The 23270-nt window shown below is 35.7% G+C and overlaps 1 protein-coding gene across 1 annotated transcript; it reads left to right on the top strand.

Annotated features, from left to right (window-relative positions):
* Positions 1–3589: 3589 nt before the first annotated feature.
* LOC107664606 (carbonic anhydrase 7-like) lies at positions 3590–6805 on the top strand. The gene is made up of 9 exons (XM_016455222.1): positions 3590–3613; positions 3767–3836; positions 3984–4010; positions 4173–4343; positions 5029–5180; positions 5435–5536; positions 5675–5747; positions 6125–6291; positions 6402–6805. The coding sequence occupies exons 2-9, from the start codon at positions 3767–3769 to the stop codon at positions 6642–6644; spliced, it is 1005 nt and encodes a 334-aa protein (XP_016310708.1). The 5' UTR covers positions 3590–3613; the 3' UTR covers positions 6645–6805.
* The last annotated feature ends 16465 nt before the right edge of the window (positions 6806–23270 follow it).

Here is a 23270-nt window from a genome sequence, read left to right as displayed (position 1 = left end):
AGTTGGGGATGGAGGAGGGTAATTAGCTATTGAGCAATGCGAAAACTGCTGATAATACTGAGGGACCTTATATATGAATGCTTAGATAGGTGTCGTATTCCCATAGGTTGATGGGGATCAGCTGAGAGTCAGCTGATGCGAGCTTGACTAACGTGACCTGCCAGAACTAACGCTACGCTTGATATCTTCTGAAGGACGACTGTGAGGACCAAAGTGAAGGATTTAATTGCAGAAAACAGTACACCTCCATGAAAGCAGTTGCAACCCATTCAAAATATAAACCCAAACTTTAGTATCAGTCATAATGGGTCACGAAACAAACAAGAGCTGATGGCAGTCTGCACGTATTCCACAATAATTTTGTTACACAAAACAATAATTTGTCCTTGAAAGACCTGAAGACTTGAAATTAATCTAGGAACAAAGATACTTTTATGATAATAAAATAATAAAATTTCAGCATTTGTATAGTGGTGCATAGGCTGCATATTCCACACACACACACACACACACACACACATATAAGTGTAGGACATTAGTGTTTAGTATTTACCAAGAGTTTGAAAAGATGGACAAAAATGGGAAAAAAACTGGACAGTCCACAAAGATCAATCATAAAGACATTAGGCTTGCCGCAATAGACGGAAAAAAAAGAGAGAATCAGATGGTGGGAGTCACAACATCTGCCAGAAGGGCTAATGCGGTAATGCTAACCAGAAAAACCTGAGAGGTAACAATAAAATACAGGTAGCCTAAAAGTCAGGTAAGCGGAGGCAGTGCAGCAGATAGCTTACAGGCAGCTTACAAAGGTATTATGTACGTTTTGAAATAGTTTTCAGCCACCAGACGAATCTGTAGTCGATAAGGCAGAGACTAAAACAGATCAAACTGATATAGATAGAGTAACTCAGAGCTGAACACATGTGTTACACCTGTTGAAAGAAACTTTTATCTCCTCTTCATCCTGACATTTTAAAGAAATGCATTCAAATATGGTTTAAGCATATAATGTATTTAGAATTTTAAGAGCCTTCTAAAAGGAGCCAGGCACTGATAAAATGTTTACTAGAACTTAATGATGTCCTTGTGGTTTATATGTTGACTGAAAAAAATAAAATAAAAAAAACACACACATCAGCATACACATCTTTTGAATGGGTGTCCATTGCTCTTTAGAATCAGATGGATGGTGTATTAAGAAATTGCAGAGGCAGGATGCCATGGGTGAGCCTGAGATTGTCATTTATGGCGTCATGATTCATTCCAGAAGATTAGTTTCAAATAACATCCCAGCATGAGCATGAACATGAATAGAATTTCAATTATATTAACATGTATCTAATCTGGCTGAGGTGGGGCACGTTTGTGTTGTGGAATTGTGTGCCTATCCTTAAAATGAGCGACTGTAATTACTGCTGAAGGATTGTGTACACAGCAGCTAATAATGACACTATGTGGATATTTCCCTGAGAAATGAAACCTCTTTTTGTAAAGGTTAGGGGAGAGCGGGGCACAAAGTAACACTTTTTGACTTTATCAGTTTGTGTAAATCCACATCGTGTTCAGAATATATATTTTTTTATCCACAGTAATTTTACACTTGTCTAGTACACACATGTCGCTTTGTTTCATAATTACAGTGTATACGTTTTTCTTTATTTACCCTCAAAAATTGGAAGTGAAATGTGACAACATGCCCCGTAGGTGGGGTACATTGTAACATCTGGGAGGCACGTTGTAACATGACCATATGACAGCTTAAAATCTTATCTGATCGAATGAAAAAAATATAAAAGACAAACTAAAATATTTTGTTAATAAAAAAAAAAAGAATGGCGTTTTTTAAGAATGAAAAATAATCTGATTTTGGAGTTTGACAATGAACACATTGCAACCATGCTTGGGACGGACCACATAAATGAGCAAAAATGCTTTACATTTCTTGAAATAATAATTTCTAAACATTAAACATTGACTGTCAGTCTTTATTCACCTGTTTCTCATTGTTTCTCATTAAAATTCATGAAAGTAATATTACATTAAAGTAAAATTACATCGCTAATGTCATAGAATAGCACATTGTAACGCAGTGTTACAACATACCCCATCTGCGCTAGTTAGCTACCAAAGCATTAAAAAAACGATCTGAACTGATAAATAACCGATTGGAGATTAAAATAAATTAGTCTAATTTTAAATGAATAATTAAGCCAGAATTTTAATTTTACTATGGAAAAATAAATGTTCAGCGATATCTTCAAAAGATTTTTTTAATTTTGGCGCACTTTTCTATATAATGTTGATATGCTAACTAATAAATACTGTAAATTTTGTTATGCTAGCATGTGCGGAAATATTCAAAACTAACCCCATGTTCCTTTGTGCCCCGCGCTCCCCTACTTATGTTATGTAGGTTATTATGTATCTCATAGCTCATACAAAAGCCATAAGTGGTAACTTAAGTGTAGCTTAATGTAGTTTATGCTAATGTATAGCCTACCCAAAGTACACTGATTAGCCTTACTTACTTAAAATAGCTTTGACCATTGTTACTGTCTCCCTCTATGTCCGTCTACTCCTCAGGTACGGATTAGCTGATTCGCATGAATTTGTACGATCTATTTACGTCCCACTAACGTTTAGGTGGTCCTTCATGCTTATACATTTTTATTTTATTGATTTATTTTTCCCCTAAAAAGCGCATGCCACCTCGTAAAATAATGACGTTTTCTCATGCGATCGGGTTGGATATAGTGACTTCTTTGGTGGACCAAAAACAACTGCAATAAGTTCAAATAAAGAAATATAAAAAAATGAACTTTTTTAATGTAAGAAGTAAGCAAACAATGATACAAAATCAAACAGGACAGTCTATAAATCGACTGATGCCATCTGAACTTGCGTGATATTGTGAACGCCCTTTAAAATAACCTCTAAAGAAGAATGAGGATGATTGACAGCAACAATGCAGGCTAATGGTTTCTGTTTATATTATTCCACCTTTGCATGCTACGGAAGAACGATTGTGTTTGGAACGACATCATCAAAAACGATAACATTTTTATAACGATACTGGCAGTTAAATTTAGAATTAGCCTATATCTAATTAAATCGAATTACCAAATCACTAAATGGTTTGGTTCTTTTGGGGTTGTTCCACTACTAACGAATCCTTGCTTTTAAAAGCACCCAGAAATGAACTTAAACTGGTGCTATTTATTGAATTTATTTTGGAAACATTTGAAAGTCGGCGGCTAATAAAGTTATTTCGACTCATTTTAAAGGCAGGTAAGGGAAAGCGCGGTGTAGTGAACTTCGTCTTCACCCTCCATCACGAGAGTTTTAGAGAACCTGACCGATGTGATGCTGAGAGGTAAAAATGCGATAAGATTAAATCAAAGCGACTGCTATGAAAGAAATCTCTGAAGATAAACGAAGCCTAACAATGTGACATGTGAGCGTTCTATAGGAATGTCGTTTGTCGTCAGCAGATGAGCTGATGAAAGTGACACACCCATTACAGGTGAACAGTGAAGAGTACTAAAGGCGGGAATGAAGCCAATAACCCATCATATTCCTGCTTACAGACAGACAGGTGAATCAAGTCAGAGAGGTGAGACCAGAGTTGTGATTGATCACATTTCTCTTGTTAAATTAAATGAATTATGCACACTTGTATGATCAAATCAAATTCTGCTAGCAGTATTGTTTTCTGGTTTAATGATTTTTTATTTAATTGTATTTATTTATTTTTGGTTTAATGTAGATGATTGTCTTGCTGGTCATTTTTGCTGCTCTTCTGTGTCCCACCGTCCACAGTGCGGACACTTCAGTGGGTGAGAATAACTGAAGTTGAACTTAATTTACTCAGTGAATATGTAGTTTTATTTTGCATGATTCTGTTAAAGAAGGCACTAAAGGCTCTTTTGATAGGAAGTTTCATTGGTTTATATTTATTAATATTGTCGTTTCTCTGTAAACAGATTGGTGCTATCACAAGGCAGCATGCAGTAAGTGTGATTAATTCATTGATTTTATTTATTATTTTGTGCACCCTAAAATACTCCACATCGACATAAAACTTGATATACAATTTATTATACATTTTAAATGTTAAAATATTAAAAACTTGTTCTGAAGTTATTTTTTATTTTTTCATCTATTTGTAATAGATTTTACCACCTGGCCAAAGATTGCCCCACAATTTTGCAATGGATCCAAGCAATCTCCCATTAATATTGTGACTGCAAGTGTTCAGGGCAATCCTAACCTGACTTCCTTTAACTTGACTGGTTTTGATGACAACTCCACCTTCCTTTCAATCATAAACTCTGGCGACTCCGGTAAGGATCACTGCACACTGGGAACCTTAATTTGCTGATACTACTTGCATTTATTTCAATGCACATTTTGCAGAATAACCTTGATTGTTTCTCAGGATCTGTTTGTCTTTATAAAATATAGTTGCTAAAATCATTTAGCAGTCACTTATTCAGTGACTTCTATGAGGAATACCTACTAACAAAACCAATCCTCAGGAAGAGTTAAAATGAGAAGTATCACTTTAAAAAGGTTGCACAAAGAAGTACAAAATTGCGAGCTAGCAAATAGATGTATAGTTGATATACTGTTAGACAACAGAAGGATAAATGTTATTTGATGCCTCTTTGAGACTCACTGAATATATAATGGAAAAAGTAGGGGTACAGTAATGGAGTGCAGATTAATCATCTGTGATGCTCAGTATCAGTGTATATTATATCCTGGACCTTGTATCTAAAGGCTTCTTTAAACAGCCGAGTTAAGGCTGCTCTGTGCCTGCTTAAAACTCAATGTGAAGATGCAATGTTGCATAAAAGCCAGACTAAATTAAGCCTGCTCTAACCCACCTCTGCACCTAGTATTAAAGTACACCATTGTATTTGCAGTGTAAATGCTATTTCTGCACAGCATTCTGCACAGTCTATGTAAAGAGACTGAGAAAGCGCTTCTTCTAAATTTGGCATAATATGTCCATTGTCTTCACAGTGGTGGTTAACCTGGATGATGAGAAAATGACAGTACAAGGAGGTGATCTTCCAGGTCTTTACAACACTAAACAATTCCATCTCCACTGGGGTAACGGCAGCTCCTCGCCTGGCTCCGAACACACCGTGGATGGCAAACAATACCCAATGGAGGTATGCATGATTGAATTTTCCCTGCAAATGCACTGCTTTATTTCAAATATTATGATGCAGTAGAAGAATCATTTTTGGTTCCACAAACATCCTTTTTTTCTTAGTCTAAAGAACATTTTAAAAATCTAAAGAACTTTTTTCCACTACAAAGGGAAGGTTCCATGGATGTTAAAGGTTCATTGATGTCAATAAAAACCTTTATTTTTAAGAGTTTATGTGTTCATTCACTGTATGTGTTCTTTCATGTCTCATAGCTGCACATTGTAAATGTCCATTCAAAATACAACGGGAGTGTGTCAGCTGCTTTAGCTGCCAAAGACAGCACAGCATTGGCAGTTCTTGGTTTCTTCATTGAGGTGAGCATGACATTTATTAGATCCTGAAAGAAACGCAAACCTTAAAGTATGTTCATGGCTTGGTTGTGTGTGCACATGCGTATGTATGCATTATGCTTTTTATTTATTTTATTATTTTTATTTTTATTTAACCAACAGGGAACCAATGAAGCGAACAAAACAAAAACCTGGGATATCCTAACATCCTATTTGACAAGCATCCGCAATTCAGGTGAAGAAATTATTTTGTCAGTTTTCTTTTTTTTGAGCCTGCAGCTCTGAATGATTGCTTAAAAGGGTAGTTCACCCAAAATCATCATTTATTCAGCCTCATGTCATTCCAAAGATATTTTCAAGAATGTTTCAACTATTTGTCCATATAGTGAAAGTCAGTGGGGTCCAAAACAACACTGGTCCACACTGACTTTCATTGTATTGACAAAAACAACACTGGAACATTGGTGAGTTTTGAATTTTTGAGTGAAGCCTTTAACATTGGTATATTTGGTTAATCTCTCTTCACCAATATAATTTAACAACAAATTAAACACAAAACTAAAGAGAGCCAAGTAGTTTCATTACACCCTATTGACTTTTTTGTATATTTAGGTGATCAAACCTCAGACATCATGAATCAAACAACACTGAACAGTCTGATTGAAGGTGTGGACAGGACTAAATATTACCGTTATCAAGGCTCCCTAACAACACCCAGCTGTAATGAAGCTGTGATTTGGACTGTGTTTCAAGAGCCCGTCAACGTCAGTCATGACTTGGTAGGTTAAAGGAACTCTTTGGTACAGTAATTCATGAAAATCATATTCTTGATTCAATGTTCTTCATATTCTGAGTTAAAAGTCACTATTTACTTTATTCCTCTAAACAGATCAACCGCTTCAGCACTACTGTCTTTTTCAAAGATGCAAGTGCTTCAGTTCTGAACACCAACAACTTCAGAGGAGTTCAGCCGTCGAATGGCAGAGTTGTGACGTCACAGGTGGTACAAACAGCAGCAACTCCAGCAGCTTCATCAGCGGCCACATCCACTTTATCTGTTATCACAGTACTTCTCTTGTCCAGTTTGTGTTGGCTGTGGAAATGCTTTGTGCACTCTTATGAGCTGATTTAATTTATTGCACTTGTAAATGATGTACGCTTTGATTTGCGTTTGATCATGACTGATGGTTTCTGTAAATATTGATTTTATCACTTGTTAATCTTGTTACATGGAAAAATAAGAAGTTTATGACACATAGCTGTTCCTTTTTCTACCAATTGTATTTCTATTTATATATTTTTAAAAGCACAAGTTGCTATCTGTGAGGATAATATAAGTTCTTAGGATATGTATTTTTTTTTTATCCCAAACTCTTAGTTTAAAACAATTGAAATCATACAGACTGCTGATGTTTTATATGAAGCTTCTGTTATATGTCATTATATTCAATGTTAGATAATTCAGTAGTATTTAAGATAATTTGTTTTTAAATTGTAAAACATGATGATTTGTTTTAAATTTAGTTATTAAATTTCAAATAATAAATGTTTGCTGTTTAATAACAAAATGTCTCCAACTGATTTCTGTTTAAGTACCGTATATGAAAATGTTTGTGATTATATGTACATATATATAGTACCATTTTAATCTACCATACACTTTTATGTATGCTGTGTATACACACACACACACACACACACACACTACCACACAACAGATGAATCTAACATTTTTTTATGTTTTTGAAAGTAGTCTTTTATGCTCAAGCCTTTTTGAATACAATTTAAATAAAAATACAGTAAAAACTAATATTGTGAAATATTATTACAGTATTAAGTGACTATTTATTTATTTATTATATATTTTGAAATGTAATTTATTCCTGCTATGCAAGCATCATTACTCCAGTCTTCAGTGTCACATGACCCTTCAGAAATCGTTCTAATATGCTGATTGGCTGCTCAAGAAACTTTTCTTAGAATTATCAGTGTTGAAAACGTTTTTTTGCTGCTTGATACACTGAACAAAATTATAAACGCAACACTTTTCACGTCTGGATTATTGCAATGCTCTATTTCTTGGTCTGCCTAAAAAACTTATTGCAAGGTTACAGTATGTTCAAAACTCAGCAGCAAGAGTTCTCAGCTCCACCAGGCGTTCTGCTCACATTACTCCTGTACTGCATGTTCTTCACTGGCTACCTGTGGCATCACGTATTCACTTTAAGATATTACTTCTAACATTTAAGGCATTAAATAGTCTTGCGCCTCCATACCTGTCTGACCTACTGTACTCCTATTCTCCTGCCCGGTCTCTCAGATCATCTGAGCTTGGTCTTTTGTCCATTCCTCGTTTTCGGCTGTCCACTGTAGGTGGTAGGTAATTTAGTGTTAATGCTCTGAAATTATGGAATTCGCTACCCCTTACACTTCGTAATATACCATCTTTGTCTACATTCAAGACTAAGCTAAAAACGTATCTTTTTAATATGTATTTTGGATAATATGGCTATATGTGGCCTTATGTGTTTGTATTGTGTATATGGGTGTGCAAATGTTTTGTTTAGCACTATGTAAAGTGACCTTGAGCTATGGAAAGGCACTATATAAATAAAACTTCTTCTTCTTCTTATGTATGCATTCGTCTTAATAGCGTCCAACACTACTTTTAATAAATGTATTACCTTTTATACAACTTAAGCTCACTGTTTGGTGTGTATAAGCTAATTTTGTTGTCTGGTGGGGTGTTTTTGAAACCCATGTTTGTGCACTTGATTTGGACTCTACGTTTAAGACTATCATCAATTTTGCACTTCAGGATGAAACTAAGCTTTTTAATTTGTACTGTAGTTCCTTAAAGGTATTGAGTCATCAACCGAGTGTAGACGGGAGCTTAAGTTGAATTGAAATCTTGTTAAGCATTCTTAGTTTGAGTAATTTTAAGAGCAAAGTTGGTTTTTGAAGTAATCTCTCAATGATTTGTCCGATGTAACTGGTGCTTGTTTTGAATGTCATTCGGTAGCACTTGTCTGTAGTCGGGCTTTTTTTTTTTTTCCTCCCGCAGGAATCCCATGTCAAGAGTATTAGTACAGTATATGCACAAGGGGTTTGGTTTCTTCAACTTATTTACTACTTTCTTTGCACCGACTTGTGACTGTTTTTGTCAAAACACTTGTGCCTTTTGGTTCGTGCCTAATTTAACTAATCCATAAATGCTTGTTTTAGCCATTACTTTTTATGCATGCTTTATAAAAAAATAAATAAAGGTGTATCATATTACTTGGGTTCAAGTGTTTCATTCAACTCAAGTTATATCATCTCTTTATGCTGAGGAATAATTTATGGTTTTGGGCTTTTGCATTCAAACTTCTATTCCTGATATCCAACTTAATTATTTATTTTTATTTTTTTTTAATGAATGGAGAACACATTTATTTAAGCAAAATGAATTTCAATTGAGAATTTCACACTTCCAATAAAACTAAATGTTAATAAAATGTTTCTAGATATGTTTAATATTACAGTGACTTCTTTGTTACTGTACTTGAGAAACTTAAACTTCAGTATATTAACTACATTTGAAAGAGAAAACTGGGTTACACTCTATTTTAGTGTCCTTGTTGCAGTGTAATTATACATTTAAGTACTGAGTAATATTAATTGACTACATGTGCTTACTATATGGTTAGGGTTAGGATTTGGCTTAGGGTTACTTGCTTGTAATTATGCATAATTGTTATTACAATAGTAAGTACATGTAACATGTGTAACAAGGACACCTTAAAATAAAGTGTTACTGAAAACTGTTACTCAGACTGATACCTTTCTCCAGATCTTTTCATTACATTTGCAACTGCCAAGTGGGATGAAAATAAAAGTTTTGTGAATTGGTTATAGCAAAACCTAGTTCAGAAATATTTTTTTAATTTGTACTTTTGAGAGGAGCATTAGCGATCTCCATTACATAGTTGCAACTTCTATGTGTATTAGTGTGTGTATATACTGTATATATATATATATATATATATATTTGGGATTTTATGTGATGCTAAAGACTAATTTGCTTTCTTTGAACAATGCATTTGTTTTGTGAAAACAAGAGGCAGGGTATTTAGCCTAAATACCATGATTACATGTTTGAAACGTTATGCGGTGGAAACTCAAGGACCCATTGATTATTTTAACCTTGTTTTCAGGAAGGATCTTCAGCAGTTTTCGTTCATTGGTGAACCACAGGTTCTAGTGATCTTCGACAAACAAAAAAGGGAAGGGCAGTATGACATCTCAACAAAACTCCAAAAAGCAGATGGCGGAAAAGACACGGTACGCAAGCTGCTGTGACCGCTGCAAAACACATCTGCCCACAAATGCCTGCCTCATGGAGCAGAATGACACATTTTCCTCCCGTATTTAAACTGCCTTTGGAAAGATTTCAGCATCTCTAATCTTTCCTGAAAGTCAAAAAATAACCTATTTGACTGTAACAAAGCATTAGATACAGTGGTGTGTAAAAAGTCTACACAACCCTGTTAAAATTGCAGCTTTGAGATGTAAAAAATACAATAATAAAATCATGTAATTTTATAATGAGGCATGGTACTCTATATGGAACAAAGTACATTCAAACTCTTCCAGCAAATTTAATTTTAATCCTCCGGTCATCATTTAAGTAATGCTGATTAGTCCTGAATTGGATGTGTTGGGATGTCATTGTGAAGAAGTACCTATCTGTATTTCCAAAACATTAGATGTGCCATGGCTGTGCCGTGAAGGCCATCATCAACTAGAGTAGACGGTCCAAGGAAATGCACAAACACGCACTGTGGTGTGGGCACAACAATGACATTCCAATAAAACAAGGCACCTGCCAAAAGAGACTTACAGTAACTTTAAAGGGAACATGAAACAATATGGGAACAAGTCAATATCCTGAATTCTTCATCTGTCTGGACCATGTGGTAGGATGGCTAGTCAGAAGCCATTACTCCCTAAAAAAACACCTGAACTGAATGGCAAAATGTTTTATGGTTCAATGAACGTCTGAACATTTGGGCCATTTGTTGGGCCAAAAGACTGCTCGTCACCCAAACACCACAGTACCCACCTGCAAAATGATCAATCTGGAACTCTTTTGCAAGGATGAGTGAAAAATGGGAGGAGGGAAAATGGAGGAATCAAGAAGTCGATAGACTCTTATTCAAAAATACTGGCTGCTGTAAAAGCAAAAGATGTTTCAAACAAATGAGTGGTGTGCATGCTTGTCCAACCAACATATTTTAAGTATTTTATTTTTCTTTGTTTTTCCATAAAAGTTTTGATTTGTTTGTTACTTGAATTTAATTGACATTAATATTGCATTAAAGGTCTAACATGATCTATGTTGGATTCATTTTTCTATCTCAAACAGCTGCGTTTTAAAACGTTTTATCAGGAGTGTGTTTTTGGTAATTATAGTCTAATGGTTTATTTTCCTTTTCCCACCTGTACGGTTTCTGTTGCCAAGGAGGGACAAGATTGATACACTGCCTATGTTATTCAATCATTTTTATCCTCTTTTCATCTTTTTAGACCATTAGCAGATATAGCTGTTCATGAGAGCTAGGGGCCTACCAGACAAGTGTTCCTATAGCATCAGGCTGCATTTCCTGCCCCCCATAGAATGTGAGGGTGATTTGATAGACAAACTCTCCTTTTGACTTTAGAAAGATACACTTGAATGCAAAGTTCTGCTGAACAGTTCTGGGGAAATGTCTGTAAGGTACAGTTTTAATATGAAATAATTACAGGTATTTTACATATCTTTTGAATTCCGAATTGCATTGTGTTATGTTTAAGGGTTAAAGGAAATGTTATGGGTTAATGGATAATGGGTCTTATTCACGTGTGTACGCACATTCAATTGTGTTTAAGCACTAATTTGTAAGTGAAATCTCCGTTCGAAATTGGGCACGTGGCCGCTCATTTAGAATACTCCAACTGAATGAGGTTAAGAACAGTTTCATGTGCATACGCACATGTTGTGAATTATGCTGAATTTTTTCATGAGAAGTTCTGATGCATACAAATATGAAATCATTCACGAAATTAGTAAATCAGACCCAATGTCTTGGCAGAATATTTCCAGATTTCTTGTAGTGCATGTTACAATATTTTATCTTTATAAAAACGTAACTAATTATGTTGCATTGTCACATTTAATGGAAAGTTGCTTTAGTTTCCTTCACCTACGTTATCTGTGTCACATCTAGAATGGCTTGACTTACTGGATTTTTTGTTTACATTGGAGAAGCTGTGGGAAAAAATAGTGTTTCTTACCCCCAACATAGTTTGCATGCAATAACAAAACATCATAATAAAGGCAAAGATCATGGGGGTGCAGTACCTGTAAACTTCACGGCCGAGCACATCCAAGGCTGCTTTGAAAGTGAAAAGTGAAAGTGACGTGACATGTGGCCAAGTATGGTTACCCATACTAGGAATTAGTGCTCTGCATTTAACCCATCCTAAGTGCACACACACAGCAGTGAACACACACACACCGTGAACACACACCCGGAGCAGTGGGCAGCCATTTATGTTGCGGCGCCCGGGGAGCAGTTGGGGATTCGGTGCCTTGCTCAAGGGCACCTCAGTTGTGGTATTGAAGGTGGAGAGAGCGCTATACATTCACTCCCCCCACCTACAATCCCTGCCGGTACGAGACTCGAACCCACAACCTTTGGGTTATGAATCCGACTCTCTAACCATTAGGCCACGACTTTGCACCAATAAATATATTATGTTCTGTTATTTTGTCTGCTGTGTGTGACTATACTATCAATTAACAAATCAGCAACTTAAGCAACTAAGGACACAGGGACTAAAAACAGGTAAAGAAAAAGAACTCAAAGAACCACAACAGCATGTGACACTACCATTCCCTCCAGTAGGCACAACCTGGAGAGATCTCACTGAGAGATGATGCTGGAAAGCTTCTTTCTCACCTATACATTTGTTCCTTTCCCCCCACTTCCTTCCCTTCACCCATCCTTTCCTTCACTCTGCTCACTCAGAATGGTCAATAGCAAAATATGATGTTCTGTATGAAAGCAAGTGATATTCACAGTCATGTTTAGTATCATTTGAAATGTCTCAAGTCGACTGGTCTCAATCTTACAAGCAGTAGACTTAAAGGTAATAAAGATCCTAAGAGTTTAGAAATATGCTGCTTACTGTATAGGGTGTGTCCTTTTCCATTGTCTTTCATGCAAATTACCATCAGTCCCCAAAAGGTGTAAACTCTCCACGTCTAGGACTTGATCAATGCAAATCCCAAAATGTTATTGATCTGAGTATAAGGAAATGTTGCAAGAAGATCAGGGTTCTTCTGTAGCCAGATGAGCCCGTAGTTTGAAGTGTGTCCATACACTCCATACTATGTATCTTTCTGAAGTCAGGTATGCATTCTTTACTCTTAGATTTGTCTTTGAGAGTTTGATGTCTTGTATTCATTTGATTTGATATGAAACGTAATGCTTACATCAGAGTTTGTAAAATCGTAGTAAATTCGTGTCGTGTGTGACTGCCTCCGTACCATTTTCGGATAAACTCAATCGTGACATGTGCCAGAGCTCACGACGTTCCGATCTTCAGAATCGCACCGTGTATGCCCACCTTTACTCTGTGATCATTGACTCTAGTAAATTACGTTAAGTCCATAACACTGCAAATCTACGCTGAGGTTAGTAACGGACTGAAATGCAGCTTAGTTGGAGCCGAGGAGCACACAAACTGATGTTCATTGGCATTAGTCATGTATACTTAGACTGTAGAGGGTAATAATGTTTTTTTCCATTTAGAAACGTTTTTAATGATTTTTCCGTTTAGAACAAGGTGTTGTTAGACCAGATAGTTGGAGCCGAGGAGCACACAAACTGATGTTCATTGGCATTAGTCATGTATACTTAGACTGTAGAGGGTAATAATGTTTTTTTTCCATTTAGAAACGTTTTTAATGATTTTTCCGTTTAGAACAAGGTGTTGTTAGACCAGTCTAAATAGGGGTGAGTCTCAACATCTGATTATTTATTCTAACTAAGTGTACGTGAAAAATCACGGCATGATTATATAAAGTTACCATTAGAGGATGTTAAGATGGTCAGCTTGGTACTATGGAAATGGTCATGACCTCTGGTTAGATATAGTCTTATGATTAAGTGCGCTCAGATCTATGGGGACTAAATAATATATTCTAGAATGAGCAAGTACAGCCGTCTAGAATATTTGTCAATCACCTCTGTCTAATGACCAAGACTGACGAGTTTGTGAGTATGAGATCCATATACGAGATCTGGCACGAGACACAAAGTGCTATAGGAATCCAAATGAACAAGTACAATAAGAATAAAGAGTTAACTAGAATAATCAAGTGTCAGTCACCAATTTACATTTCAACCTAAATTTGAGGTCATAATAAAATGGAGTCAGATTAGAATTGAATAGAAATTAAAATTTACGCACCGAAAGACAGAAGGCACAGGAAACATTCAGCCACCATTGGATACCTTCGCTGGTCCAACTGAGTGGACTTTACAGGATTATTCGGATTTATTTAGTGTGAATCTCCAGTTTCAACAGCTCTGATAAGTAATAAACAACGTGATATGCGGCCGGCCTAAGCCCTTGATCACTTGGAATCTGCTATGGTGTTGATTTATTATTTACATTTTTTCCCTCACAAATTTGTTTAATGCAGTATTCTGTATATACATGGTGTGCTTGAGTTGTTTTAAATAATAATAATAATAATAATAACAGTTACTATATCATAGAGTTGTTTGGGGTGGGGGTAAATTAAACTCGATCTGCGGTAACGTCACAATCGTGTTGCATTGTCTTTTATGGAGCTGCCTGAAGCGTACATATGAAGTAGACTTGCTCCCTCAGTCAAAATCGAGGGGTTGAGGGTCTGTCCATACAAACTTCCCTGGTCCACTTCATGAAGTGTAAAATGCTTCAAAATGGCAGCGGGGATTCCCCCAAGGGGAAGTGCTTAGGGAAGTTCCAGGGTGAGTATCTAAAAGCAAAGTGGAATGCTGGGCCAGGGGTTCCCAATTCTGTTCCTGGAGAACTACCTCCTTGCAAAGTTCAGCTCTAAGCCTGATCAAACACAAGCGAACCATCTAATTAAGAATTAGGGCATACTTAGGACATTCTTGCCCGGCTGAAAGAATGCTCAACCCAGCCCCTCAGCTCAACCCCTTATGGACTTTTTTCACAGATATTGCTAGCATAGACTTTGGTCCCAGCGTGCTTCAAAATTGTCACCATCATCACTGTGCCAAACAAATCATCAATAGCCTACTTTAAAGAGTTAGTTGCTGGTCCCCATTGACTTCCATTAATGGAACCAGCAACTGTTTAGTTACTCACATATTTAAAAATGTCTTGCTTTGTGTTCAACAACTTTCGAACGACTTCAGGGTGAGCAAATAATGACAGAATTTTCATTTTTCAGTGAACTATCCATTTAAGACCGTCATCCCACTCACACTGAACTCAATACCGTTTGCAGATGCAACCACTCCACTGCTTAAGCCATACACATATCAAAATCGCTGAGTTGAAAGGAACCCAATTTGGGTTGTTTTGCAACCCACAGATGGGTCAAATATGGACAAACCCAACTGTGGCTTACTTTAACCTAGCATATTGGGTTGTCCATCATGTGCAGAGGGGGGTGCTTTGGGGGCTCAAGCCCCTGCCCTTTTTTCCAAAATTAACCAAAAGTGCCCCTCTCTCAACAATCATCCACAATAATATTGTGGTCTAAAGCAAAATGCATTTGAATTATAATTATAATTATTATACAACATGTATCATAGTACATCACAACTAACATAGTTATCTGACATATTTATATTAAACTGTAAATAACATCTGCACACTAATAAAATATCTGTACATCTATCTAAACAATTACATTTTTTCCTATACTTCTATTTTTGTATGTAGTACATTATTTAATGTTTTGTTTTTTTGTATTATTGTTATATTGCATCCCTACTGTGTTATTCCTATGTATGTCTGCACTATGTTTGTACTTTCTTCTACACTGGAAGCTCCTGTCATCAAGTCAAATTCCTTGTGTGTGTAAACATACTTGGTAATACAGCTCTTCTGATTCTGTTATATACACTATTGAGCCAGTTTCACAATTTTGTTGATGGTGTATTGAGACACTATCAGCATTTATACAGATAATTGAGCCAATTATCAGAATGAGTTCCACCTGTGCGGAATTGATTATCTGATCGTGCTCCTCCCAAACCTTGTTAATAAAACGAATGCATTACTAAAGAATGTGTGAGTCTTAAACAAGCTCAAATTTTATTGGGCTGGGAAGTGAAGAGGTATCTTCCTGGGCTTTTTTATAAATCGGTTGACAACTATGTAGCCACTGTCTGAAGTGTAAGCAGTTCCATTTCAAGAACATGTGAAGGACTTTATTTTTATAATTATGCATATATATAATATATATAATTGTACTATAGCAATTGTTAAAATGGAATTACTCCGTATATAGATGCCTCTTTTTTTTACATTTGAGCCCCTGCCCCCAAGAAAATCTTTGCATGTCCCTGATGTTCATTAAACCCAGCATATTTAAACAAGTTGATGCTAGTTATAGAAATACTTGCTTATTTTTAACTCATACATGGGTTAATATTTTCAGATTAATTTAAATCTTTTTTCAATTTTGTAAAATACAATACACAACCACTGTATTTTTGAATTAATACGGTTCTAAATACAGCATATTTTATGTATTTTTAATTCATGTGTACAATATTAGCTTAATATACATTTAAAAGTAACACTTTAATTCAAGTGTAATCAACAATTCTGATATGTTTTGATGCTTAAATAGTTTTAATATCTTTAATACCACAGTTGTAATATAAATGTATTGGGGAAAATCTATTCCCTTAACAGATTGAAAATGATAAATTCTACAACAAGTTAGACAACAAAATTTACCACAGTAAATAAACCTACAATTAAATGTGACAAATTCTACTAAAGGTGGTCATGAGTAGTTTAAAAAGATTTAAATATATGTTAGTGCTGGTGCAAAATCATGTTTTCTCCTCTTTTCATCAGTCTTTTTAGTTTATGTGGGATGGCTTGGTGGGGGTTGCACTTGCGAGTGTTGTTTAGCAAACTACACCCCTGAGGGGCATTGCTCAAAAGTAGAATTAAGAAAATAGCAACATAATTTATCTTAATTTAGCCTGCTTTCATGCAACTGAGTCAGGGCTAAATTCAACCAGGATAACTGGAAAATCCCAGCTTAATCCCTTATATTGCTTTTGTGCAATACCCCTCTGCTGTCAGCCTAAACGATTCATCAAACACCTGAACCCTAATGGACCTTAATCACTTACCACCTTTCTCAGTTAGCTCATTTTGCTGTTTGCATTTTGCCTAATCCCTTCAAAGGGTTTACCCTCCGGAGTGAGAGCTTCGAAGGGTTGAAGGGTGTAGGGGACCAAACAACTGTTTCTTGAAGTGCCCTTCTGCGTCATCATCACGTGCCCACACGGAGGCGCCGTCATCATGCAAAGAATCTGCGCAAAGGATCATGGGAGTCCGAAGTGTCCATCAGTTGTACCCTTCGAAATCCTTCATCCCGAAGGGTGCTTTGAAGTGGCCAGTTTTGAGCACTTCGGTTTGGAACGACCCTTCAATATGGCGGCCATGATTGTTTTCACTCCGAAGTGCCCTTCGGAGGGTGATATATCCCGTTTGGAACGCACCATAAGTCTCTGCACATTGTAGGACTTTTAGAATGAAGCCTTCAAACACATAGTGGCTTTTAAACAACGTTTTGCGGATTCAGTGCAGGAACCAGGTCGTGGCTTGTACTAAAAAGAAAGTCAAGTGTAATAGTTAAGAGCTGATGAAGTTCAAACATTTAATTGTCTAAAATGGTAAGATAGCAGCTTTTTAATGTGCAATTCTTAAATGTTATTGGTGTGTTCTAGGAAAGAACTAGGAGTTTCCAAATGTTCAGAACTGATCTGGCTGAAAATTCCATAACAGAACTGGGCAGAGTGTTTGTATTATTTTTGCTGTTGTTTTTTTAGATGAATGCTTTCATAACCTGCCTTGCAGCTTGTCTGTTTCACATGGTGTGCAGTGCATCAAACTCTATGTAAGTGCTTGTTTGTCATCTGGATGCTTTGTCATTTTGTATGATTTAATGTTGCACCATCCTATATTACATTCTGTTTCAAACATTATTCTCCCTTTTCATGTGCCTTTTCTTAGCTTGGTGCTATCACAGGCCTTCATATAGTAAGTAGTTTTTCGACCCATGCTTTCAGCTAAATACTGTAACGTGGACTTGGTGTAAACGGAACTATATTAATGTAGAATTAAAAAGCAACGTTAAACTCTAATCATTGTTTAACTTGCTTAATCATAAGTAAAAAGTATTTTACTGCTATTCTAAAACCAGAGATTAAAAACAATTTGATACTAACTGGATGAGGATGTCTTAAAAAAATGTCTGCATCTCAGGTTACGTCAGTTGGCCCATAATTGCAGAAAAAGACTAATGGCACTCAACAGTCTCCAATAAACATTGTAACTGCTAATGTCCAGGCTAATGCTAATCTGACCTCTTTGACATTCACTGGCTACAATGACAAAGCAGGCTTAACTGAGATTATTGCACCGCGTAAACATAAAACCATGTCTGCATTTGTGATCGGAGAAATGACAATTCAAAATATATTCGACTTTAGTCTTTGCAACTTTACAGATCTTCTTTATGCACCAAGAGCTTGTAACACTCCAAAGAGAAAGGAAAAATTGAAATCGCATCATATGACCCCTTTAACGTCTTATCTTGCAAAAATCGCCAATGCAGGTTTGGACATGATCCTACAGTATGAGGAAAGAAGTGGTTGTATATGTTGATAATGGACAAATTAATGTATTAATTGTGTCTCAGGTGATCAAGCACGTATTTCTGGTATCTCTCCATGGATGATTTGCTTCCTGGAATGGACCGGACTAAATATTACCGTTATCTTGGCTCTTTGACCACACCAAACTGTAATGAAGGTGTGGACCATCTTTAAAGACCCCATCAAAATCAGCCAAGATTTGGTAAGTCTAGATGCTACACACAAAAAAATATTTAGGTCTAAATTTAAGTTTTCTGTATTTGGATTGCGCAAATTCTATTACAGTTTTAATAGACTAGTACTTATTGTGATTCGTTTTTGTCAGTCGTGCATAAGATTTCTATAGTTCTATAATAAACTGGTTGTTTTAAATGCAGGTTTATATATTTATCAATAAATCAGTTTTTTTTTTTATAATTAATTTTAACTAATTGAATATTGCTTGTTCCACAGCTAGCCATATTTTACCCATGTTCATACTTTTTAATTCTATACATGTAAATTTTCACAATTAAAAGATTTATGCTGATTCTAAATTTGTACAAATTTAAAAATAACATTGATACAAATAGTTTCACCAAATAGACTGCAATTCAAATACAGTAAATCTTAAATTGAGGCCTAAATATTTAAGTGCATTGGGAAATAAAGGATGGTCAAAAGGATGTCCCTTTGTCTTCAATAAATTGGTTCTCCAAATAGATTGACCTCTTCACTACAACTGTCTACATCAACAAGTCCACCAACTCTCCCCTAATAATCAATACGTTCAGGGGTGTTCAGCCCTGGGATTAAGATTCTAATTGCTTTATATGTGATTGTTTAATATTCTATTTAATGTTACAGACTATGTAAAAAAAGAAAAATCGTAAGTGTCTTTAATGTCAAATTTTAGCTGGTTTAATGTTGTCAAGATTTAATATCATTGTGGAAAGATTTCCATATTGTTGAGTTCCTCGCCCTCAGCTTGTTTCCTGCAACGGTTTCAAACAAAACTCTGAATGTCTTCCAGGTTGTGCACTGAAGGTCTTAAACATTTGGTTGGACTGTAGACAACATGCTGAGGGTGAAGGACATGTCACCAATTTACCGATTTTTATTTATTTATTTATTTTTTTAATTAAGCTCTGTAATCTCATTAGAAAAATTTAAACTCTATCTGGTTTCCATACATGGGGCTTTTTTTGACTTGTCTCAGAGTATTTGGTTTCCACTAGTGTCACTGTAAAGGCTGGGTTTGTTTTAATGAGTGCACATGAGGTTTGTGTGTCCTTTGTAATAGTTATACTGCTGTGCCAACATGTGAATGTTTGTCAAAACCCTTTCCTTACAGTCTTCATGTTCAACCAGTCACTTTCATTTTGTGATTTTATTCATTGTTACATTTTCAGAGAAAAGGTTTTTGTTAACATAATTGTCAAAAACAAATTTTTTGTCCTTGTCAATCGTTTCACAGCAGTTGAGGCAAAAGATTCCATATCTTTTTGTTTTTGATCTTTGATTTGTAAGTGATAAAACTGTCTGGGTATCAAAAGATTTGATTGTAGCACTATTTCTATAACATTTTGTAGTTTAACTTTTATATTGTTTTTATTTTTCATTGCAAATAAAGTATTGAGTTCTGGTGGGTTTAGAGTGAGAGAGTAATTTGAGGGGAAACAAAAAATATACACTTTTAAATTTCTGGTTATAAGTGATCATCTTTAATTTATTTTTGAATGCAAATGTTTTAAAAACAAATGTCCAGTAAAACTGGAACATCATCTACAGCAGTGGTCGCCAACCCGTCAATCGCTAGGTAGATCTTTATCACTGTCCCAATAGATCCTGAAAAAAACCCCAGTAAAATAAGTACAAAAATGCATTACATTTATGGGGTTATATTAATGCATCACTGAAGGGAACTGTCTTGAGAAAAGTTTCGATGGCAATGGCATTTTCTTCTCTGTATAAAGCGCAACTCTGCTTTGTTTACAGCGGTATTATTTATTTATTTGCTAGTTAAAAAAAAAAAGAAAGAAAGAAAATAAAATCTGAATTCTGAATCCGCTATGATCGGCGCATCACTAATTAAAATACTAAGTAAAAGGCCTCAGATTTGAAGTACAATCTGGGATGTCTTTTTCTATCAATTCTTCAATAGGTAGATCTCGTCTTTCATAAAGGCCGAGGTCAGGGATCTTGGGCCTAAAAAGTTTGGTGACCACTGATCTACAGTGTCTCAAGACTCTATTTGTGCATCAAATTTATTTAACCAGCTTTTGTGTGTGATGTAAGGGTTATGATCATCGTGGATTATGGAAAAGAACCAGTTTGAATCAGATTATCTTGGTGAATGGAAAGTCAAGGCCCGAGGCCTGACACAAAACTTAGGGTGTCCTGGAGCGTTGTAGCTTGTAGCTGTTATGTATCTTTGTAAGTCATTGTAAGCCCTCTTTTGAGGCACACGCAAGCGCATGAACCCCCACCCCCTTTATAAAAAAAAAAAAAACAAGTGGGCTCCCCCAAAGTCCACGGTATAGTTCAAACACTGTGTATGTCGATTCTAATGTTCCCATGAATTAACATGGGACATGGCAACCAACAAAATAGAGTGATTTCTCTAAACCTCTGCAAGATTTGTTAATTGATTGACTGGAGTGGTGTGGATTATTTTGATCCTGTTTTGATAGTTGTTTGGACTCTCATTCCGACGGCACCCATTCACTGCAGAGGATCCATTGGTGAGCAAGTGATGGAATGCTACATTTCTCCGAATCTGTTCTGAAGAAGAAACTCGTTTACATATTGAATGGCTATTTTGGGGTGAACCATTCCTCACTATTCCTATAAATGGCACATGCCAGACAGCAGCATGTAACTCTCCAAGCATCAACCCCCCCTCCGGAATACAGAATCTAGTACACTCTATGTAAGCAAAACAATAAATAGAACATGTCTGCATATTGTGATATAGCTATCTCAGTCAGATCTTTCTGCCGGATCTGGAAATGGTTTTACAGGTGCAGTACAATACTGCTGCGTTACAACATAGCTTGTACTACAAGTCCCACAGTGTATTTCTTTATGTGAAGTTTCATGTAAATGTCCTTATTTGAAATTCAAGACTCTGAAATAAACCATAAACGTCTCAATTTAAGAACAAAGATGGGATTTACTGCCAGTATTTATGAGACAATCACTTCATCAAACATTGAAGTGAGTATTTCCGACATTAAATGGCAGTATTACACATTTCCTTATCTCATAGGTATCTGAAATATAATCAAGGGGCTGGGAAATCCAGAGGGTCTGCTGATGGTTGAATGCTTCTACATAGACCACTAAAGGATCAGGTTCCATTTCAAAGGGGAGAAAAGGACAAACTGTTCTATTAAGCTGCTTTCAGGTGACATGAATATGGGTGTAAACTACTGTCACACTTGGCCTTTTGTCCCAAGTTCTTTATTGTTAAATGGATTGTGTTCTTTGTTCAAAAATGCCTTCATAAGCTAAATTAATTCCTTCTTTTATTGTATAGATAGCGTGCAATTTCAGTAATCCGATATTAGCACTAGCAACTCCATTAATCTTCAAATGAAATATAATCTTATTACAGCAATGTTGGACATAACAAATACAAGTCACAACATTTTAAAATAAAAAATAGCATAATAATAACAACAACATAATGACCATAACAGGGTTATTTTCACTAAATTAATTTGACATCATTTTTGTTACCTGAAACCAAATATTGTTAACTGAAATAAAGTAATATATTTTAAAAATCAACTTTTATTCAGCTACTTGCCAAGGCAACATTTCTTATTTTTAACTTAACGTGAAGTGCTAAAATAACTATAACTAAATACAATTAAATTAATAAAAATGAATGACAAATGTAGACACAAAAAATCTAGTAAAAATGACAAAAATGCACAAAGTTACTAAAGCTTGTGAAAATATAAAATACAAAAATAATACACAAAATATTTATGTAACTATATGTATATATCACTCACCCCTATGTCTTTACAAACATGTAGGACTTTCTTTCTTTATGAAATACAAAATAAGCTATTTTAAAAATGTCATGGTAGGCCATGGCAATGTTGTTTTTGACCCACTGACTTTCATTGAATGGACAAAAACTGTGCGTTTAGGAGAACAAAAACAGTTTTACAACAACATAAACAGGAGTAAATGACGATCATTTTTGAATGCACATCCTCTTTAAGAAAACATACAGCATGTGTGAGTGCTGTTGCTGGAGAACTAGTGCATCAAAACTCTCCCTCCGCTGTCCCTTCTGACTTGGCTGATTTTGAGCAGACCTTTATGTAAAAAACCTAAGGAATTCATCTTACAGAAGTGCAATCTTACTGGCAAAAAAATATAATGCATGCATATATGCATTTGCACAGATGCATTTACTGTAATTACTGTTCAAATACTTTCATTGTCTATCTTCCATTTAAATCAGAGAAGCTCACACACACAGGTGTCTCTCAGTCAGCTGGTATTTCTGACCTTATAATGAAGAATATTTAGAATGCTAAACAGTCTTTTTTATCTCCTTATCTCGGTGCTTTCTTCTGAATTCGGCCCATGTCTTGGATTCTTTTAAAATTGTTTTGTGCACACAAACAGATTACTGCAGAACGTTTTTTTTTTCTCCAGTTAATTAGGTAACTAGCATTTCCAGATGACAAAATCATCCTGAAGATATAGGTCCATCTAAGGTGTGTCTAGGTGAACTCTGAACATTCCAGTTCTAATGACATTGACTGATGCAGTGATAAAAGCCAAACACTCACATG

Source organism: Sinocyclocheilus anshuiensis, unplaced genomic scaffold (genome assembly GCF_001515605.1).
Source record: "Sinocyclocheilus anshuiensis isolate Anshui unplaced genomic scaffold, SAMN03320099.WGS_v1.1 scaffold287, whole genome shotgun sequence".
NCBI lineage: Eukaryota > Metazoa > Chordata > Actinopteri > Cypriniformes > Cyprinidae > Sinocyclocheilus > Sinocyclocheilus anshuiensis.
The sequence above is the reverse complement of the archived record's forward strand: the minus strand, read 5'-3'. Positions and strand labels throughout refer to the sequence as shown.

Bases quoted from the DNA above. Each gene is read 5' to 3' on its own strand.
- LOC107664606 (XM_016455222.1), top strand. From the start codon at position 3,767: ATGATTGTCTTGCTGGTCATTTTTGCTGCTCTTCTGTGTCCCACCGTC. The intron at 5,181-5,434 runs GTATGCATGATT...CATGTCTCATAG, and splicing joins GCAAACAATACCCAATGGAG to CTGCACATTGTAAATGTCCA. The intron at 5,748-6,124 runs GTGAAGAAATTA...TTGTATATTTAG, and splicing joins GACAAGCATCCGCAATTCAG to GTGATCAAACCTCAGACATC.